General features: G+C 39.0%; 1 protein-coding gene across 1 annotated transcript in view; it reads right to left on the minus strand.

Annotated features, from left to right (window-relative positions):
* Positions 1-3,344: 3,344 nt before the first annotated feature.
* enpp1 (ectonucleotide pyrophosphatase/phosphodiesterase 1) overlaps positions 3,345-21,574 on the minus strand; it is a 29,830-nt gene continuing 11,600 nt past the window's right edge. Inside the window, exons 8-23 of the mRNA XM_047574359.1 lie at positions 21,490-21,555; positions 21,337-21,409; positions 20,797-20,905; positions 18,879-19,010; positions 18,733-18,764; positions 18,468-18,595; positions 17,118-17,187; positions 15,341-15,428; positions 13,774-13,958; positions 13,201-13,240; positions 12,966-13,126; positions 10,811-10,946; positions 9,532-9,606; positions 6,533-6,665; positions 4,080-4,224; positions 3,345-3,946 (exon numbers count right to left, since the gene is read on the minus strand). Of these exons, the coding sequence (XP_047430315.1) occupies positions 3,794-3,946; positions 4,080-4,224; positions 6,533-6,665; positions 9,532-9,606; positions 10,811-10,946; positions 12,966-13,126; positions 13,201-13,240; positions 13,774-13,958; positions 15,341-15,428; positions 17,118-17,187; positions 18,468-18,595; positions 18,733-18,764; positions 18,879-19,010; positions 20,797-20,905; positions 21,337-21,409; positions 21,490-21,555 (1,726 nt within the window). The 3' untranslated portion in view covers positions 3,345-3,793. The remainder of the gene's footprint in view (positions 3,947-4,079; positions 4,225-6,532; positions 6,666-9,531; positions 9,607-10,810; positions 10,947-12,965; positions 13,127-13,200; positions 13,241-13,773; positions 13,959-15,340; positions 15,429-17,117; positions 17,188-18,467; positions 18,596-18,732; positions 18,765-18,878; positions 19,011-20,796; positions 20,906-21,336; positions 21,410-21,489; positions 21,556-21,574) is intronic.

Genomic DNA, 21,574 nt, shown 5'->3' on the forward strand with positions numbered 1-21,574 from the left:
CCCTCACAGGTTGATAATGACAACTGAGCCTCAAAACCACCTGTCAGAAAGTCTGTGGGTGATATAAAGGAGGGATTTGTCCTTCAATGCTTTGCAGTTGTAACCATAAAATAGGCGGAAACTGTTGTACTAGTCATGTAACACAGAGTGGTCGGACTCAACTGATCCTCTGACTGAACTCAGAACTCACCAGTGACTTCTGTCTCTATTTCCATGCAGTCTCTCTTATTTTCCACCTCGTGTTTGTGTGGTAATGATTCATAAAGGCCTGAATAAATTGAATAACCCCCAGAGCAAGCACAGAGACATCTATGCAGACACAAGCCTCTAAAATCCCCTTCTTGATTAGACTGAAGGGAGATATGAATACTCTGAACTAACCCTGCACATGAAAGCAAATTAATTCATTTTTCATAAGAATGTCAAATTCATCTCATTAGAGGAAATCGTTTCTAAGCAGAGGACGTCACAATTCAAAACAAAAACATTTTTCCCTCTGGTACCAGGAACAGAGAGCAGCGAAGAAGAGGCCTGTTGAATGGCTGGATATCGGCCTGTGTTGATAGATAAGAGTCGTCCCTGTTATTAACCAGAGCTGCCGGGAGGCTAGAGGATACAATCAGTGTCAGTTGTAATTAGACCTCACGGCCCGGACAGGGACACAGCTGTTATCTGTCATCTGCTGACGTGCATCGTGCTGCCCTCCATCAGCGAGGCGAGATGTAGAACAATACGCTAGAAATAGGTTTTAAAGGCAGTGGGCATCGTGCAAATCTGCAAAGACGATCATCAGAGACACGAGAATACTCATCTCACTCTTGCCTCTACTATGCAAGCGACCGTAATGATTCAGCCTGTCGGTGGTTAGTGGTGCCTGGCTTAATATACGAGAAGAGAGGGTGGAAGACCATATCAGCCACAGCTGTGACAGTAAGGCCACCTAACAGTTTACACAGGGACCCAAATATGGCGTGAGTGCCGTGAGAACGGCCGATCACGAGGTCTCTGGTATATTTCTCAACCTAGAGCGCAGTTTCCTGGAAGACCTGACAGAGCGAGTACATACCTCAGGCCCTGGCAGTGCGCCTGCGCTTACAGCCTGAATGATCACCACAAGCAAATTCCAAATAAAAACCCCACAGTGACATGGTCGCAGTCACACACCACAGTCCCTCACAAAGAGGGGCTGCTTAAGTGTTTGAATGACGTGCTGTTACAAAACATGTTGCTATGAGTTGAAAATACTTCGCAAGAAATTATTTCTGCGGTGTTGACATCTTTTGAAACCATGCAGTGGGTTTCGAAGTACAGCTCATTTTAATTTTTTATTTTCAAATCACATTTCATTGAAGCTGTGGTCACAAAGAAACTCTGTACACTTTCTGTATTTCATTTTCACTACACAACACTCACATCCTCCTCATTCAGAGAAGAAATAAATCACTTCTTCAGGTTGATGTCCTTAAAAACAAGGTGTAATTGCAAAAATCTTACTCAAGATCTGCGTTTTCTTGCTAAATTTGAATTGACAAATCAGAAAAAAAGAGTTCTGTCGTCAAAAGGAAAGCACCAGCAGGCCTGTGATATGAGAACTAGGTCAGTTCACACAGAAGAGATGCATGGCATAAAATCTGCAAGATCTTACCTTCTAGCTTACTGCACAGGCAGAGTGGTCAGCCTGAGGAAGTGGCACGCTTTAAACACAGACGCAAACGTGCACAACTCGGCTTCCTTCCTTTCTGTGTTCACACATGCTGTTGCAACCTGGAGGGAGGCTAACAGAGCAACTGTTAAACTGCATCTCAGATATTCGCTCACATCTCTAAGACAATGTGACCCTGTGCATGGGAAGTGATTTTGCAGCTCTAAACTGGGTGAATAATAAGTTGTAAGGAAAGAAAACAAGCCACAAAGTCAGCGTGGAAGAGGTTTTATATGAAATGTGTTCTTAAGTGCTGGTTCTGACAAAAGAGAAAAGAAACTGTAACATATAATGCAAATAGATTTTTTTTATTACAAATTTCCTGTAAAAAAAAATCTACTTCCAAACAGCCTGAAGAGGTAAAATCAAAGACTGGATGATAAGTGTGCTGATCCCAAAAAAATACTATCACACACACACATTTGCACGAACAATCATGGACGGATTATTACTGAATGGGCCTAATGGGCACAGGTTCTCTTCACCTCCAGCATTTAGCTGGAGTTCAACCTACTGCAGAACGACACTGGGAGAGATAAAAATGGCCACAAAACAGTGAAACAACAAAAAACGAAACTGCTTCAAAGAGGCTGCAACAAGATAACGGTGGAAAATGATTAAAGAGATATGCAAAATGATCATAAAGAGACGCAAGACACAAAAAACTGCAACACCAAAGACACAGAGACATAAAATAAAAGACATGAGACAACTAGTCGTAGTTGTAACAAAACAACTACAAAAAGACACAAAACAACTACAAAAAGACACAAACGAGCTACAAAGAGACATAAACAACTACAAAAACAGATACAAAAAGACACAAATGAGCTACAAAAAGACACAACTACAAATGGATACAAAACAACTACAAATAGACATAAACAACTACAAAAAGACACAAAACAACTACAAAAAGACAAAACTATTACAAATGGACACAAAACAACTACAAAGAGACACAAAATAACTACAAAAATGAAACAAACAAGCTACAAAGAGATACAACTACAATGAAACACAAACAACTACGAAGAGACAAAAAACAACTACAAAAAGACACAACACAAGAACAAAGTAATACAAAATAACTACAAAGAGACACAAAATAACTATAAAACAACACAAAACAACTACAAAGAGGCACAAAACAATTACAAATAAACACTCAAACAACGACAAAGAGATACAAGACAACTACAACAACAACTACAAAAATACAAATGAGCTACAAAGAGATACAACAACAACAAAAACACACAAAACCACTACATATAGGAAAAAAATAAACACACAGAGGCACAAAGAAAAGCACACAACAACTAGATACTCGCAAAGCAAAAAAAAAAACAGAGTTATTGCTCTTATGTAGGTTTTTACACGTCTGCGCCCTGGCTCATAATCTATCCATGAATGCTGGACACACACACACACACACACACACACACACAGACACACACACACACACACACACACACACACACACACACACACAAACTGAATAATTATCTCAAAATGTACAAAATACTGAAACAACACTGGTGTAAAAACATACAAAGACAACATCTGGCAGGAAACGAAAACTTTTCTTCTTGGATATTTTTCCAGCTGCTGCAGCCAGACCTCCAGATGTGTGACAAGAAAAAAAAAAAAACATAAAAACAAAACTTCCAGATGTGCAGACGTTCCTGAGCCAATCAAATAATCTGCAGCACAAACACATGTTCCCCACTCCCTCTTTTTGATTCCTGCTCATCCACTTTTCCAGTCTGAGGAAATGTTTTGAAGCTGTTGTGCAGATGTGATGGAGTCGTGGAGTCCCAGGGATAAAAATACTGCAGCTTTTCTCGTAAAATCATCTTTTAAAAGCTAATAAAAAACAAACGTATGGCTTTCACGTTGGGATAATTGCCAATTTCTTTTTAAATTGGACAAAAAAAAAAAAAAAATGGATGGAACTTAAGGTTGTGAATAACTTGGTCCCATTAAACCCTCTGGTGCTGGGTTAAACTGTGAGTCCACTAAGACGGATTCCTGCAGACCAGTGTGGCTTCTGTTGGGAGTTAAAGCTTCATTTCACAACCTCTGATTTCAGACAGTGTTTAGAAATGTCTTGAGCTGTAGCGTCTCTTCCACCGATATCCTGTCGTGGTAGAAGCTGAGTCCGGTCAGGAGCTCGATGTCTCGAACTCGAGCTCCGTGGAAATGCATCCACTCCTCCACCCACGTCAGGTCCCGGTCGTTCTGAGGAGAAAGACAAAGGAGGAGTGAAGAAAAGGCAATCTAATGCTCAGCTTTTGGTATTTTCAACCGTGGGATTACTCAGTAGTTTTCCACAGAGGTGGCGTGACAAACGTGTGAAAGAAGCATCACTCACGGCACAGGCCTCTGTATGATCAGGTCTGTGGGGCAGGATGAAGGACTTGACCTGAAGAGGACCTTTACAGTTAGCAAGGTTGAACTTCAAGTCCTTACAGCTGGTCAGGATTACGAAGAAATGAGTCGGGATGGGAGCTTCTTGCCTGGAGTGACGAGAGTTGACAAGAGGTGGTCAAAAGTTATCACAAAGACCCTGAAAACATGATTTCTTTAATGTTGCTGTAATGAATGAATCAGCAGCACTTTAGTATAACACTCAAGAAGTGAGCTAATCTTTTTTTTGCAGGGGTGGGTGGGAATGATTTAATCATCTTTCACCAACAACTGATATTAAAATGTTGTTAAATCCTGATTTGTGCTCGTGACGTCACAATTTCCAAAACCAACGAGACCTTTCAAGTGTCAAAACACAACTTTGCTACACATACATCACAGTTTGCAGGTCGTTTTAAGTCGTTTACTAGTGTAAAGTGAATAGAGAATGCAAAAATATATAATCCAAACAAATACATCTAAACTTATGACACACTGCTAAGATGTAAGAAAGCTTATAAAACACACACAGCTATGTCTCATTTAAGAAGTATTCAGGTTTTATCTAAGAGAGAGGGTTTAACTTCTTGTACATGCACTGGTTATCTCTCACCTCAACTACTGTAGTGAGCAGGTTAACTCTAACCTCTCCTCTTTTAAGAGATAAAAATAGTTTGAATGTTTAAAAATAATCAACAGAATAATATGTCCCTCACTGACGTAAACTCTCCACCACGCTCTCCACTCCCACAGTGAACACTACAGGACTTCATTCATACCAAACTCTATCCAGCTGTACAACAATTCATCTTTATGTAACAGACAACTCCATATTATTCACGTTAATGCACATTACTGACGAACCCTAATATATAATATATATCAACTTCTGTCTCTTGTACATTTGCTCATGTGCAAATCTTACATATTAGCTTTTATTTTATTTTTATTTTATTTTTATTTTTACTTGGGGTCCTCAAGAGGTACCCTCATGTAACGCTACACTTTGTACCACAACTCTGGACAGTGAGTTAATGGGGGATTTTTGTTTTTTATCATGTTTTTCATTCACAGGGGACAAACAAACGGTGTTTTACTCAATTTCACATTCCATTGTTGTGGCTCTGCTACTTTCCGTCTACTTTCTGCTACTTTCTGTTTATATAAATATATTTTTGATACTATTTATCAGGGGGGAGAAATTACCAACGACCTGGCGGTATTTAAATCAGCTCGACTTTTGCTGATGAACACATTAATGATTGATTTGACGGTTTCATCCGTCCAAACAGGGCCAATAGTCAAAAGTCATGAAAAAGTAAAACCTCACCCCTAAATCACAGAGATGTCTATTCACACTGGATTAATTTTATCAGAGCACCTCTGTGTTACAAGAATTTATGGTAGGTAATTTGCAGTGTAATTTTTACTTTATAAATCATGGACATGTACAATTCACACAGGATTTAGATCACAGACGACCTCTGTGATTATTAGAAATTATTAGAAATTACCAGATGTCCTCAGGTAAAACTAGTCCCGTACAAACTCGGCTTATGACTCTAACCTCTTATCAGTCTCACTGAAGCTCTAAATGTACAGTGAATGACATTCTTGGCAAGCAACATTTGAGGTGCAAGAGCCAGAGGTCTGGGGGTTTGTCTTTAACCAGGCTTACGATATCCACAAGCATCAGGCCACCTGGAGGTCTGGTCTCTGCAGTAAAATGAGATTACTTTGTTTCTATGCTGCAGCACTGTTACGTAAACATCAACACAAGTTACCCTAATATGAAAAAAAAGTATAAATTAAACAAAGTTCTGATGTGTAGCTGCCACTCTGAAGTATTGTTGAACTGATTTTTTACTTATTCTACCCAGTTGTTAGGTTGTATTTGTTTGTTTTGAACATAATTGTTTAATTACTGAACTTCAACGCTAGCTTAGCCTCCCTGAGAGGCAACATCAATAACACAAATGTGAACATCACAGTGCAACACATCATTGAAAGTGGGTTCAGCAGCTCAGGTCTATTTAATAGACACAACAGCGACACCTACTGGAGAAAAGTCAGAAGTCCACTTTAATGCCATATATGATGCAACAAGTTAAACCCTAACCTAGAAATATAAACATCTGAGATACAATAAAAGTAAGGCATGCATTATTATAAATTGCAAGTTCTACAGTTGAACCTTAAGTATTTAATAGTGGAGGCTGATGCCACTATTTATTTATCAAGGCAAATTAATTGAATAAGCATGCACTTATAATAAGAACAACTGAGTCAATTGTAGACCTGAAACCTCTCACTTTTTTAATAATAACAATCAGCTGATGAACAAAATAGTCAATAGAGTAGTCGACAAATTCAAATGAAACAGATGTCGTTAAGTGCATCTATCTGCCCACGACTTACCCTGAAATTTTTGTGGGTGCATCAACATTTCCATCGAAGTCCACATCAAATATGGGCCCACTGATGACATTGACTTCGTTCAGCTGCTGTGAATATTTCGGAAGCACGACGTCATGGAAATAGGCCCAAACAACTGAAAAACAAAATACACAGGAAAAGCTTTTAGTGCTCCAAGAACATGTTGCAACTTCCTTCACGCTTTCCTCTAATTTCACTCATGTGAAGAACCACCAGGGGGCAGCATCTGCCAGCTCTTTCAATATTCGGGCTTTCAACATATACAGAGTACATTATTTTTGCCAAACCCGGAGCTCACATTAGTAAGAGTTTCCATTTATAGGACGAGTGGCCTCAGTGGAAAGTCACACCAACGCCGTCACATATGGGAGATTTTTGTAATGCAGTGTAGTGCTGAGTGCAAGTCCAGACTCTTCACTGTTTATTAAGCAGCATACGGGGATAATGAACCCTCGCTCACCCTATTCATCAGACAAGCTAGGACAGCAATCTACTTTAAATGTCTTTAGTCACTTCAGATTGAGTAAGTTCTGCCTGACGTGCCTTGACAAAAAGTGAACGTATGAGAACAGGTTAAGTGTGCTCACATCAAATATTGATTTATATTTGTCTTTTTAGTGATTCTGGGTGGCTCTACACTCTCTGTACATCAGACTGTCATTCTCAAATAAACTCTCCAGAGGCCATTACAATTTATACTATAGTATGCACTAATCATGCATAACATTATGACCACCTGCCTAATAATGTGTAGGTCTCCCTTGCGCCTACAAAACAGTTGTGACTCATCAGATAATGGACATGGGTCTTCTGAGTGTGTCCTGTGGTGTCTGGTAACAGGATGTTGTTAGTGTGGAGGACCTTTGGGTTGAGGGGAGGGGCCTCTGTGGATCATCTCACAGATACTTGATCAGTTTGTAGTGAATTTGGAGGCCAGGTCAACACCTTGTGCTGTTCGTAATCTTTTTCTGCAGTTTCTGCATCCTACTGGGGTTGTCTGCTGGCATCAAGGAGTGTCATTGTTATGGGGTGGGGGCACCTAGGTGCTACATGTCTAAGTAACATCCACATGAACGAATGTCAGGTCTGAAAGTTTCCCGGAAGAACATTGAATTGTCCCAATATGGATGTTATTTACTTCTCCTGTCAGTGGTTTTAATGTTGTGGCAGTTAGGTGTATTAATATCACTAGCTTTAATGACCCCGACCAGTAGCTCTGACAAACATGACGTTGAAGTTTGCTTTTACTTTTCTTTTGTTGATGCTCAACAACAACAAAAATAAATAAAATATGTGAGAAGGAGAGAGAGTTTCTGGGGGTTGGAGTGTCTCCCAGCTGGTATCAGGCTGGACGAAGGTTGTTTAATTTCATGAATTTGGGAGATCCCAATAACTACGTAAAACCACGGTTTTACACACATTTGCGAAACCTTTGTTCTATTTGTGAAAACCCAAAAAAGAGTTCATTTAATTACTTTTTATATCCGAACCCAGACCACATCAGCGCTAGCCAAGAATTTAAAAACTGTCACAGAGCAGCACTAAACGAAGGCAGAGGCAGGGAGAGAGTTTAAAGACCATTTAAAAGACAATTTATAGATTTATTAAACCAGTTTAGGACCTGGTTTTTGATTCAAACCTGATCTGTTGTTGTTTTTCCATAATAAGGTTTAGAAAAGCGTCAGAATTCAGATGTCTAACAGCTGTTTACACATTAAGTGGATAGAGTCATCTGTTGCAAGCAGGGCTGTTTCAAGACAGTCTGGGGACCCGAGGAAAGAGGCACTTGTAGGCATTATGGCTTCACAACAATATAAACGTCTCTGGAGATTCACAGTCCTCCAGGTCATGGTAGATATAAAACAAAACCAAAACAACAGCAACTGGTCCTAGAGAGAAGAAGCTGTTCGGATGAGTGGTTAAACATTTTCAAGGAAACTCACACAAGTCCTCCATTAATCTCGTAAACTTGACACATTCGTAAGCAGAATCTGATTTATCCATCAAATTATGCATAATCGTAACCAAATACATTAGCTTGCAGACAACGTAGCATTCTCCAGATGTTGTTGTTAAGACGACAGATGTTAGTTGTGTAAAAGATGATTCTGCAGATGTCGGTGATATAATATTTTTGTCGCTGGTCTGGCTGCGTTTCAGTGGCTCATTTTAAGTGCATCCAAAATCCTGCAACTTTGCGCCAAGTTAACTCCACCTGTCCATGAACACATCGTCTGTTCATGAAGCATTGTTGAAATTTGTTAGTTTGTTCGTGACTAAACGCCAAGAACGTAAAAAATCTTTTTCTGGGACAACACACTGTTATTTAGGACTGTGTGGGGAGAAATTTCTTACTTTCCAGGGTTTCTTAAAAAGCCTGGAAAATTGGTCAAAAAAATGTCCCAGGCTGCATGAGATCCCAGTCTCACTAATTGTCCCATTCACTGCTTTTCAAAAGTACAGCTTAGTCAGATTGCAAACTAAAACGACCTCTGAGCTGAACCTCATTGTGAAGCAAACTCGAGTGTCTGCAGCAGAATGGCAGGAGGATTTGCTCTGGAAAAGTTATTCTGACTGAACCTTTAATTGTGCTTTACAGAAGGAGCTTAACTAAATTAAAGCAGGCTCCATATAATCACAGCGGCTAGACTTCTTTTATGTATATTCAGCCACCCACTGGGGCAAAGTATAGCCTGTTTAGAGGAATTAGGATTTCAAACCTAGAATATTGAGCAATAAAAATGGCTCATGGGAGTTAGCAAATAGCCACCGTCTAAAAAAAAAACAGTGTTTACTAAAACTGAGGCTGTCTATTCATGATCCAGAGATCTCATCCATTCACTTGCTGATGAAATTGTTAGTCACCCATTCCTCCCCTAAGAAACCTCCTCAATGGATTTTTTAAATTTATGAATCACTGCATATCTCTTTTACCGGTGTGGGTGCAGCTTTACGTCCAAATATTTGCAAAACTGACTCACCTTTAAAGGCTGGGAACATTGGAACCATGTTGCTGGTGATTAGAGAGTCCGTCTCTGAACCGCTGTCACTCAGATCTGTAGAGGAAAACGGGAGGTCAGAGGAAAAACCGGCTATGGTTTAAAACTCAGATTACATGTTGTGAAAGACACGCAAGGCTGTGAAAACTTCAAAGTTGGAGGTGAAGTCATTCAGGGCTGCGGATCAGCAGTTCTTTACAGTATTTTGATTAGCGTCAGCTGGTTTCATTCAACTATTGCGAGTCTCCAAAAACTGAAGATGTGCAATTTACAATTACGTAAAACATCTGCTAATCTTCACAACAGAAAGGCGGCTCCATAGAGTGACTGATATTTTCACTTTTTTCCCCACAATTACTCAAATGATTAATCAGGAGCTAAAATTGTTTATTTACCAGAGATTGACTCATCAACTAAGACATTTACAAAGCCAATAAAAGTGTTCACCACCTAAGATGTTTTGCCCTTTCATTGCAGTTATAAATATCTGCAACACAATTTGTATTTTTTTTACAAGAATTTACAAAAAAAAAGGATATTTACTGTCAAACTTATAGATCTTCAACAGGGGGCCCGCGACCCCTAGGGGGTCCGTGGAGGTACCTCAGGGGGTTGCAAAATCTTTGGTTGATTAGACATTTTTTATATATATATATATATATATTTTTTTTTTTTATTTAAATTTCTTTAAATACACTTTAACATTAATCCAAAATATTTAAGTAAAGTTAGTAAAGGGATAGCCTAATATTGAATGTAAAATGCAAAAATAATAATGTATATTTATAAATAGCACTAGGCCGAGTTTAATATAGAACACATTTATTAGGTAGTGGGTTCCTACTCAATCTCTCCATCAGAAAAATGTTAAATGAATTAAAAATGAGACCGAACAGACCATAGTCATGGTTCATTTTCTACCTGAGCTACAGGAAGATTAAGGATCTTATTTTAAACTTTCTCTGGCTGCCGTCTCGGAGCTTGAGGGAGCTTTAACTTCAGTCTTTCAGTTTGTCACTTCCTTTTCTGGAGCGACCTGAAACCAGACTTTCATTAAAATAAACTCAATCCACGGCTTCTTTAATCACTGGGGGGGCGGTGGGACGCTCTTCTCTCTTGTGGCCCCTGAAAGCATGGGTGCGGTTTTTACATGAGAATGTGGCTCTGGAACACGTCGGCTTCAGTTCAACACCCGGCTGGGGACGAAGAGCTGTGACCCTGCTACACCACACACATATACAAACAGCACACACAAACTCACTGGGGGGATGCAGCAGGCCGTAGGACAGAGCGGGGTCGTCTCTGTAGCGCAGGCACAGCTGGCTAGCGGTCGGTGGGATGCGTACGTCAGCACGAACACATGCCTCCGACTCTGGGCTCAAGGGTTGCACTGTGATCTGAGAGGGACAGAGACAGAGAGAGACAATCAGTCAGCGGTGGACAGTGTGAAGTTGGACCTCAGGCGAGGACTCTTGAGTGTTGTGTAAGATCGCTTGGCTTGGCTTTGCTTTGCTTGTGTACAGGGGTCAGTGAGGGTACTTGGTCAGTGAGGGTTTGCAGAGCTTTCTAAAAACAGGCTCAGAAGAAAAATGCAATTCCATTCTTGGGAAGACAACGGACTGTGCAATCTGGGACCAACTATTTGGAGCATTTCTATAATTTCAGGCAATACAGTATCGAATAAAATTAGACTGTGGGTTGTGATTCAGAAAACAGAAGACAGATAAGTGTGTTTTCAGCAGAAAAAAGCTTCCATTACATTCAACTTCCACAAAGTTTCCATTACCAGTTTTTCACAAAATAAAAGCCATATTCCTGAAAATTTCAATAAAGCACAGTTGCGCTTTGTACGTGTTTCCATTGAAATGTGTTTTGCGAATGAGCTGTGACTCTCGTAAAGTCTTGTCTTGTCTTGTCTTGTCTTCTAACGCTGGAAGCGTGCGAGTTCTGCCAAGATGCCAAAAACCAGTGCAACTCACACTTTACTTTAAAGCTGCTCTTTAGCAATGTCAGAGGGTTTGTCCATCTTTATATATAGTCAATGGAAAAATATAAGTTACTGCAACAAGTGTCTGAACATTTATGGAAGAATGTTAGAGCCACACATGAGAAAAAAAATTAGAAGAGGTAGATTTTTTTTCCATCATGCACTTTGAGGAAAAAAGTCGAAATTTTGAGAAAAAAGTCGAAATTTCAAGACAAAAAGTTGAAATTTTAAGAATAAAGTCAAAATTTCGAGAAAAAAAGTGCCGATACTCTGTGGACGAGTATTGAGGCTTAATTAATAGTTAATAATAAGAATTTCAATTTGTATTGTGGTTATTTTTTCAGTTATATTTCTACTTTATTCTCAGAATTTTGACTTTTTTCTCAAAGTGCATGATGGAAAAATAAAATCTACGGGTGGCCTTTACTCTTCCGTAGAATATCAGCCGTCAGTCATGGAAACAAAATGTTGACATTGACAAAAACCTCATTCTTTAGATGTATTATAAAATTATACAAGATTCTGCCTAATATAACCATCCATTAACTTCCAGCATTTCTGAAAACGTCACCCGTTTTTAAGACGGCATAAAATTACTAAACTAAATTCATATAAAGCTTGACCTACAGCAAATTAATATTTAACTGTAATTAAAGGGAGATTTTCCCACAATTTCCCACAATTTCCCAAATAATTACAAATTACTCACATCATTGCAGGATAACTCTCGGAAAATGTCTTGAAAATATCAAATAATAACACCGTGATATTACATTATTTTTTTCTGATTGTAAGCAAGAAATGCAGCTTCAAAAGATAATGAAACAAAAGTAAGTTGAGAATGAGAAATCCAAGCTTGCTCTGAAGCGTGGCCACCTGCTTCTCATCGATTTTCTCGTAGCTTGAAGCTAGCGTCATGTGGAGATGTTTGACTTCGACAAGCTGTGGATCTGAACTCCTTAGTGGATGTCAGTGGGACAAGGATAAATAAATGTTACGCTGTCACAAACTATCAACCTACACCTTGATTCTTTGAGAAAAAATTAACAGAGAGCGTACACTGTAGGCTATAATTTTAATATTGCGTGCACTGTATTTGGATAAAACTTGATTGAAAACAAATCCGCACCCTCACTTGCTCTGTCATTTAGACAGTAGAGAACAACAGTGTTAACTCTCCTGGGAATGTATCACTGCCTGAGGTCATGATTTACACAACGGCTCAACCACATAGTGAGAAAGACAAGACCTATTTAAGCCAACATGAGTGGAGGAGATGAGTAACAGCTGCCTAGAGAAGAGATTCAGATCCTAAACAACCTCTTACAATCTGCAGCCAGACCGTAACCACACAAGAAATATAGCCAGGACAAGTCAACTCAGCAGGCTATGTTTAGAGATAGAAAATAGCTCCAGCCAGCGGACTCACCAGACGCTGGATAGTGTACGACACCCAGAGGGGCATGAGGCGGTCCTTGCTGTATCCAGTGAGGTAGTCGGAGTGGTGCAGCAGACAAAAGTTGACGTCCGGTTGGACGACTCCAGGGATGCCGAAAGGATGGTGGAGGCGACGTAAGCTGGCTTTGGCGCCTAAAGGGAAAACGTGCAGTGTTGCACAAATGATCTCCAAAAGCCATCTCAACGATACATAAAATAATACTTACTTGTATTAACTGTCAAGAGATGTCTGTTCATTTCCGCCTCCTGAAAAAGAACAAAATCACATTTATATGACTGTGTTAAATACATTTAAGTCTACTAAGTCATTGTGCACACAGTAAATGTCATGCTATCGGATCTCTGGAGTCTGGACCTAGAGCGTAACGTTGCTTTCAGCTAAATGCTAATGTTAGCATCCTAATACGCTCACAATGCTAACACACAGACATTTAGTAGATACAAGTGTTTAGTGGGGTGCATTAAGTATTGCATCATGAACAAACATCAAATACATAACAAATTTAAGTTTTGTCCAAATGATGAAACTACATCAGTTTTTTTTAAGTTTTTTAAAGATGTTTCACCACACACTTTGGGATGACCTCATGAGCCTCGTGGATAATCATCTTTTGTAGATGTTCGCTTTTTAATCCTGGTGACCATACAGGTATTTGTATCCATTTTCATTATAATGCATTAAATAAAAGACAATCCCATTTATAACTGTGAAATAACAGAAATCTGATTCTGGTCCAAAACAGTTGGATCCATGGCCTCAATAACCTGTCAGCACGTACCATTGCTGTGCTTTGGGATGCACAGGTGCACTGCAGGTTGTCCGTGGGAACGGGGTCAGTGGCTTCACAGGGGATGTCATGGGAGAGCTGCGCTGGGTGAACTGGAAGGTGGACTGGACGCTCCAGGAGGTGGTTCAGGCTGCCGTGGGTCCCGTTGTTCGGAGCGGGACGAATGGCGAGAAGATCTGGTGGGAAAAGAGCGAAGAACTGTGAACTCTTTACTCAACAGGACGTGTCAGCAAATCCGAAAACAAAGACATTTTATTTCACAACTGCTATTCAGTGAAGTCACAGTGTAAATATAAATACAAGGATTTAGTCCATAAATTCCTTGGATACATGAGCATATACAATAAACTCATTCTTGAGAAACTTAAGATTTGTTGAACTGAAATTTGTTGTAGAAGAAGAACACCTTTCCTTTTCTGAAATGTGTCAAATGTGTTGATGTTGTACATTTTCATACAGTATTAGGAGCTACAAAAGCAACATTTTAGCTTCAAAGTAGCGATTGTGCACAGGTATTTCAGGTTATTTCTCTTGGGGACAAACCCAATAATCAGATGAGACACAAACCTAGAGGTCAAATGATAAACATGTAGCTCCATCCAGCCACCTATTGGCTTATAATAAAAACTAGGACTTGGAAAACAGCCAGTCTGGTTCTGAGCAAATCTACAAACCAGTATTCGCTAAAACTCACCAATCAAGACATAAAGTCTCTTAACAAATTCTTGGGTTTATCCGCCGGACTATATCTTGGCTGATGTTTCCTGTTGTCAACTCACAGGTGGATAGTAACGAGTTACATTTACTGTATTATATTTACTTGAGTAAGTTTTTGAAAAGAATTGTACTTCTAGGAGTAGTTTTAAATCACTATACTTTTTTACTTTTATTTGAGTAGATATGCGAAGAAGAAACTGTACTGTTACTCCGCTACATTCGTCTAAAATGAAAGACTTCCGCCAAAGGAATCAAACGTAGCCGTGTGGTCACGTGACCATGGCTAATCTCAGCGGCCGGATGAGTTGCGGGCATTGACTGTAGCTTGCGGGTTAGCTTTACAATTTACAGTGGTAGGTGAAAAAGTACAAAAGTTTGGAAATTTGTGTTACTTGTGCTTAATTTATTTTTTTATTTATTATTATTTTATTGATTTTATTTTTTATTGAAGTACTTGAATTTACCTGGATTATTTTAATTTAAGCTATTTTGTAATTAATGAATTCATTTTAATTTATTTTATTATTTGGAGATGATTATTTTGTATATTTGTCTGTCTGATTGAATGCTTGTGTTAACAAATAAATCAGATGTTACTCAACAGTTACTTGAGTAGTTTTTTCATCAGGCACTTTTTCACTCTTACTCAAGTAAATATTTGGATGACTACTTTTTACTTTTACTTGAGTCACATTATTCTGAAGTAACAGTACTTTTACTTGAGTACTCTGCCTCACAGTGACGAAAGGACTTGAGAACATGAGAGCGATACTTAACATTCTCATCTACCTCCCGGCGAGAAAGTGAAGAGCCAAGAATAGTTAGTAATGAAGTGACTTACCACACATGAGGTTATATATTTCAATGTTTTCAAAGGGGGGCACAACAGTCTTTTCTTTAAATCCTGGACCATAGCCAATGAAGATTGACTGGAAAAAAAACAAAATAAAAAAAAAAACAACTTTACATTCTCACCCACTTGTTTTCAGTTACACAACGTACTCTTGTCCAAACAGCAGCGTCTGACAGCTTGTGAACTATAATCCTTTATTTACTGTAAACGCTTCCTGTAAACATAAAAATCTCTCAAACCCTCGACACCATATGTTGGCCATGTGCAAATATTTAAAGGGCCGAAAGCACCAGGATGACCTCTGACAACCCGGAAAAGGGAAGTTTGAAGTCTAAGAAAGAAACTGTCTATTTTAGGCAGTTTCCTTTTTTTCCTATTTTTCTGTGTGTAGGTGGTCCGCTAGTCTTGGAGAAAAGCTGACTTTTCTTGACTCACTGACCCTTTCATTAGGAAGCTCTGTAGCGCTGTGAGCTAATTATACCACGTAAAACTCCAGTTTTTAACCAAGTCCGGAAACATAAACAGACAAACTGTGATGACTGACATTAACGTGGCTGACGCAGACACTTTTCCAAATGATGTTCGGGCCAAAAATGGGTGTACCAAGGTGGAGGCGAATATTTCACAACAAGTGTGTTTACTGTATTTGAGAACGCTGCTACCAGACAGATACCACTCTGCCACATAAATATTAACTCCCTAATGTGAAGAATGGAAAAGCCAATGCACAGTTGAAACTGCTGTAAGTTGGACTTTAAGACTATATTCAGATGAAAATGGTTCTGGATGCACTTTTTCTTCTTGTTTATGGGTTTTAAATACATCCTACTCTACTGTACTATTCAGTCTGTTTTATGTTTGATGCATTTAACAGCAACAGAACAACAGACCCCTGCAGGTGTGGCTTCGTCATGCGTTCCCAACAGGAGTGTCAAAAAAATCCAAAAATAAATCTCAGAAACTGTGAGATGAACAACAGTTCTGGGTGTCTATTAGAAAACTCATAGAACATCAGGTAAATCTGCCTTACAAAAGACTTGTAAGAGACAAGTCTAAAGCATAGGTCTTCGACAGGGGCTCCGTGACCCCTAGGGGGTCCGCAGAGGTACTGCAAGGAGGGGGGGTTTCAAAATCTTTGGTTGATTAGACATGTGTTATATATTTTTTAAATTGGTAGATGGATTCTTTGTCTCTCCTACATTTAGCTATGTTTAAAGTCAAAACTTGAATCTGTCAATTAGATATGTGTGTGTCAAGTTTATGTTGCACACATTTAAAATAATATTTGAACGTGTGTATCATTTGAATAGCTTAATATTGAATGCAAAATAGTGATAATGTATATTTATAAACAGCACTAGGCCGAGTTTAATATAGACACATATAGTAGGTAGGGGGTCCCCTACTAAAACTCTTCATCCGTTTCGAGGTCCTTGGCCTGAAAAACGTTGAAGACCCCTAGTCTTAATCTTTCTGTGTCTCCTGGCCAAACGCTCATGCAAAGTAAAATTTTAATTTCCTTTCAGTTTGGCCCAGCCTGTCACTGAAAATGATCCAGAAACTGATTTCAGGGGATAAAACTTCTGGAGGTCATTAGCTACGAGCAAAAAGCTTGGATACACTACAGCGTGCGCCATGAGTGCGTGTCACGCAAGCACTTGACACAACATCCCTTCTTCTTATAAATAAAAGGATAATTTTTCAGAAATGTTTATGTAACGTACCAAACACGCACGCACACACACACACCCTTCCTTCCTCTGACCTGCATGTTGCTGAAGACGTTGTCTGAGCCGTGGAATCCGCCTTCACAGTACTTTAGGTCCTTTTTACTTCTGAGGAGATGAAACAAAAGTACCTGTAACTACAATTTTCCGTATTTTTAATATTATCCAATTTCATTTCCATTACACCACAAGTTCAACTTCTGATGCAAGTCATAACAGCTCTGCCAGAGTCTGCAGCAGTAAGTGAAATCTCAGTAAAATCTCATTTGATCATTCAAGTATAATAATGTTGTAATAATTTAATGTTACAGTTTGCCAGGGGTATTATGAATGACAGATTAAAGTTTATTTCACATTCATTTAACTTCCTCAGTGAGTAAGGATAAATAAAAGGACCCACCGGTTTTTAAACTTGGTTATCTCAGTGGCTCCTTTGCACGTCACAATAATTCTCAGCACTTTCACTGGTTAACAAGTAGCAACCTTAGTTTTGTTTTTAAATAGTTTAGCGAGTTAATTATCACCCGAGGCGACTGATGACCTCACTTTTTTTTTTTGTTGGTGTTCTTTTTTTAGATATTTTTGCAGTTTTTATGCTACGGTATGCAGTAAGGAAAATGTGAGTCACATTAAAGGACACGAGGCACAGTGACTGTGTTTGTGTGTTTGTGTAACAATGTCTAATCTCAAAGGTCACTGGTGTCGTGGTCTTATGATCCGAGACTGAACCGTGCATCTTCAGTTTCAGTAGGAAAATATGCAAAAAGGTTGTTCGGAGTTAATTTCTTCCACGATTGTTCTTACAACTTATGTAATATGGATGCTTTTCCAAGTCTCTGCATCTAATCTGCACCTAAACCCCCATGTCTGTGTGAGTTGTAAAAAATTACTTACCGTTACTGTTACTGACTCTAACACAATACAAAATGGTGTGAAGGAGAATACGTTGTTTTTTTTTGTTTGTTTTTTGCATGACCTTACTCACCAGCACCAGTGCATTCATATCCAAGCGTACATTCACACATAGTTTGTTGTTCCAAAACTAAAAGTGTTTATCCCTGAGGTCGGTTAATTTGCTCTGGTGTAAACAAACTAATCGTACTTTGTTCTGGAACGAATGAACCGAGCCGAGGTCAGACGGAGTACGGTCCGAGCCTGCTTTCAATCGCTCTCCGGGGTGGTTCGTTTTTTAATGTGAATACGCGTTTCCCACAGACCAATAAGAACAAAACCGGAAGGTGAAAAGCAGCACTGAACAATATTCTATCAATAATTCCTCAAATCAGAGCAAAATGAGAGTTCGAAAGCTCCCTAATAAATGTCTTCTTCTATGCTGCTTTCTTTCTATGAAACATTGTAAAAAAAAAAGGAGAGGAGTGTTGACTTACAGAGCTGCCTGCCAGCCAGACTTCATGTAGAGGTGACCCCTCTCTATACGATAGTTGTTAGCAAAGTGCATCCTTTTGGGGAGGTTTTCTTTGAGGTACGGCTTCATTGACTGGTCAGGGGTCCTGCACTTCAGGACAGAAACAGACGAGGTGAATCAACGCACAGCAGGGGGAGTACGGGACTGTTTGACGAGAAGCCAGGCAAGCAGATAATTTCTCATTCTTCTTGTCAATACAAAAGTCACATTTGGAATATTTGGCATACCGACAGGTTCTTCACCAGGCCTTCGTAGTCGACTGAAACAGGAGAGAAACAAAAGGACAAGGTCAGCTGATTTCAAACAATGCGACACAGGCTGGTGTTGCAGACCTGGCAGGCAGGGAAGCTGGGTGTGATGGTTTGTAACTCACAGGAAGAGTAATCCTGTGGGAGGCGGGTTGGTCTGATGCGAGCAGCTGGTCCTTGGATGATAGTAAAGTCAGACGTTTGGTTTTGGTAATTTGACACATATGCCGCCTTTTCACAAGAAGCCTCCTCCATGCCTGTTAAAAGAGAAAATCTTAAATTGTCCCACAGTGGCAACAACCAATATAAAGACATCAATAGGGTCGTGTAAAACAAAAATAGAGCTGCTAACAAGTCCATAATGCAGGAGTCTTCAATGTTTATCAGGCTAAGAACCCCCAAACTGATGGAGAGATTAAGTAGGGACCCACTATTTATCATTTTTCATTCAATATTAAGCTATTGAAATAATACAGAGGTTCAAATATTTAGTTTTTATAGTTCAAATATGCACAACATAGGGTGGTATAAACATACCTAACTGGTGCATACAGTATATAGACTATATTCGACAGATTAGAAAGAGATTTTTAACTTTTAACATAGCTAAATGTAGTAGGGTCAGTGAATCACCAAGTCATTTTGGCCTCAGTAGTTGGCTGAAGGAAGCGAGCTACACTGTTAGCTTCTCTTCTGCTAATATTGCAGCATGTCTCTGGGTTTTCACATGGCGACTGAATTCATGATGGAAATTGTGGGGGAAAATTTAAAAAAATATATTAAAAAATTTGTGCCAGCACTCGATTAAAAAAAATGAATCTAATTAATTAGAGGCTTTGTAATTAATTAATCGAAATTAATCGCATTTTAATCACATATAAATATTTGAGAACAGTGAGAAGCATTTTTTCACATGGAAGTGCGATTAAAATGCGTTAATTTTTTTAACACGTTCATTTTTGTGTAGTTAATTAATCTTAATTAACACCTTACTAAAAAAATCAACCAAAGATTTTACTGCAGTACCTCTGCAAACCCTCTAGGGGTCTTAATGATGCCTTAATGATCAATGATTTCAGATTAATGTAAAACACTTTTCACAATAAGATAACACGATATTTTATAAGAGATACACGTTCTTTCCCAGCTGGGCATCAAAGGTTTATCTCCTCTGAAATGTGGCTGCAGAGCATTGACTGCCACCGACAGTGTTTTGGGTGTGACATGAGAACCCCAGCGAATCTTCCTTGCTCCTTGCGCCTGTCATGACTAGCTGCAGGCTAATAACTAGTACTGTACAGTGACATTTATATCTCCTCTCTGAAGTAGCGTCTTTGATGAGGACGGATGGGCATCGCCCCGAGCCACATTGATCTTAAACATAACGTAATTACAAGGCTAACCATATGGTTTCCAGATATCCAGAGAAGCTTCTGCTTCCTTCCTACTCAGAACTGTTTTTCCCAGTTAACTCCCACAAACCCAGAGACTAATTTTTACTTATTTCCTCTCTGGCGTGGCTGCTAGTTTCTTCCTGCAGCAGGTACAGTGACTCAAGTCAAACATTTGAGTCTGACGCTAAAACTTCAAATGTCCCGGTCGCTGCCACACACGCTCTAAAACGACGCATATCTTACTACTGTGAAACCACAGATAAAATGTGAGCGTTTAATGAATAGGCAGCTGATGCCATTTTGTCCCTTTAAACTATTTAGAGCGGGGATCTTCAATGTTTTTCAAACTTATGAAAAAATTACACAGAGACCCCCTACCTACTATATGTGTCCTATATTTGATTGATAGATATATAGATAGATCCCTTTACTAAAGCATGTTGGATTCATGTCAATGTGTATTTAAAGAAATGTTAATTTTTGGGGGAAATTAAAAAAAATATATATATAACAAATGTCAAATCAACCAAAGATTTTGCGAAAGTCTTTTGTTTTAAATTCTAATAATATAATAAATAAACCTCTGCACTTTAATGAAATTTTAATGAAGCTGTGAATTCATGTTCTTCCCCATCACTTGTTATCTCACCATGGTCAGATACGATGATTAAGTTGACACAGTTGAGCAGACTCCTCGCCATCAGTTGGTCCATCAGCATGCCAACAATCCTGTCCACATCTGCCAAGGCCTCAACGATCTGAAGACACAACAGCAGATCAGACATGAAAACCATAACCTTTATGACCTAAGATTTCATGCAGAACTGCTATCTTAGCATGGGAATGTTTTTTTTTTTTTTTTTAATTACCACTAGTGTTACTAAAGTTACATAACTAGAAACGTATGTAACTTGTCTTGTCTTGTCTAATTAGCAAAAAAAACTTAATATCAAGTGGTAAATTAAGCAAACAATCCATTTACGAACGTCATGAACAAATCAAACAATTACTATTTGTAACTATATCCATGATAGCAAAGCAAACTGTGTCCTCACAAGCAATGGGAAAAAGCCAGTAAGCACCTTGACCCTCAACATTTTCCTTTTCTTCATCTACTCAATATTTTATTTATTTTTTTGTTAGATGATTAACAACCAATGCAATATCGTTTGTTTAGTGAGTAACTTACTTCAGGACTCTCTGGCCCGTACTTATGTCCCGTTGTGTCCGGTTCGTCCAGGTACAAAGTGTAAAAGTCCGGCCTTAGATAACGAAGACAATAATTAATGATGCGACGTTGAGAGTTTTCTTAATCTTTGTAATGCTAGAGAACACGTAGTACCTTTCTCCCTGAGGTAAACTGAGCCACTTTACCAGCGTTGACACCCTCTCTTCAAATGTAATGCCCCTGTGCACATAAGAAAAAG

This window comes from Mugil cephalus, chromosome 21 (genome assembly GCF_022458985.1).
Source record: "Mugil cephalus isolate CIBA_MC_2020 chromosome 21, CIBA_Mcephalus_1.1, whole genome shotgun sequence".
In the NCBI taxonomy this organism is placed as follows: Eukaryota; Metazoa; Chordata; class Actinopteri; order Mugiliformes; family Mugilidae; genus Mugil; species Mugil cephalus.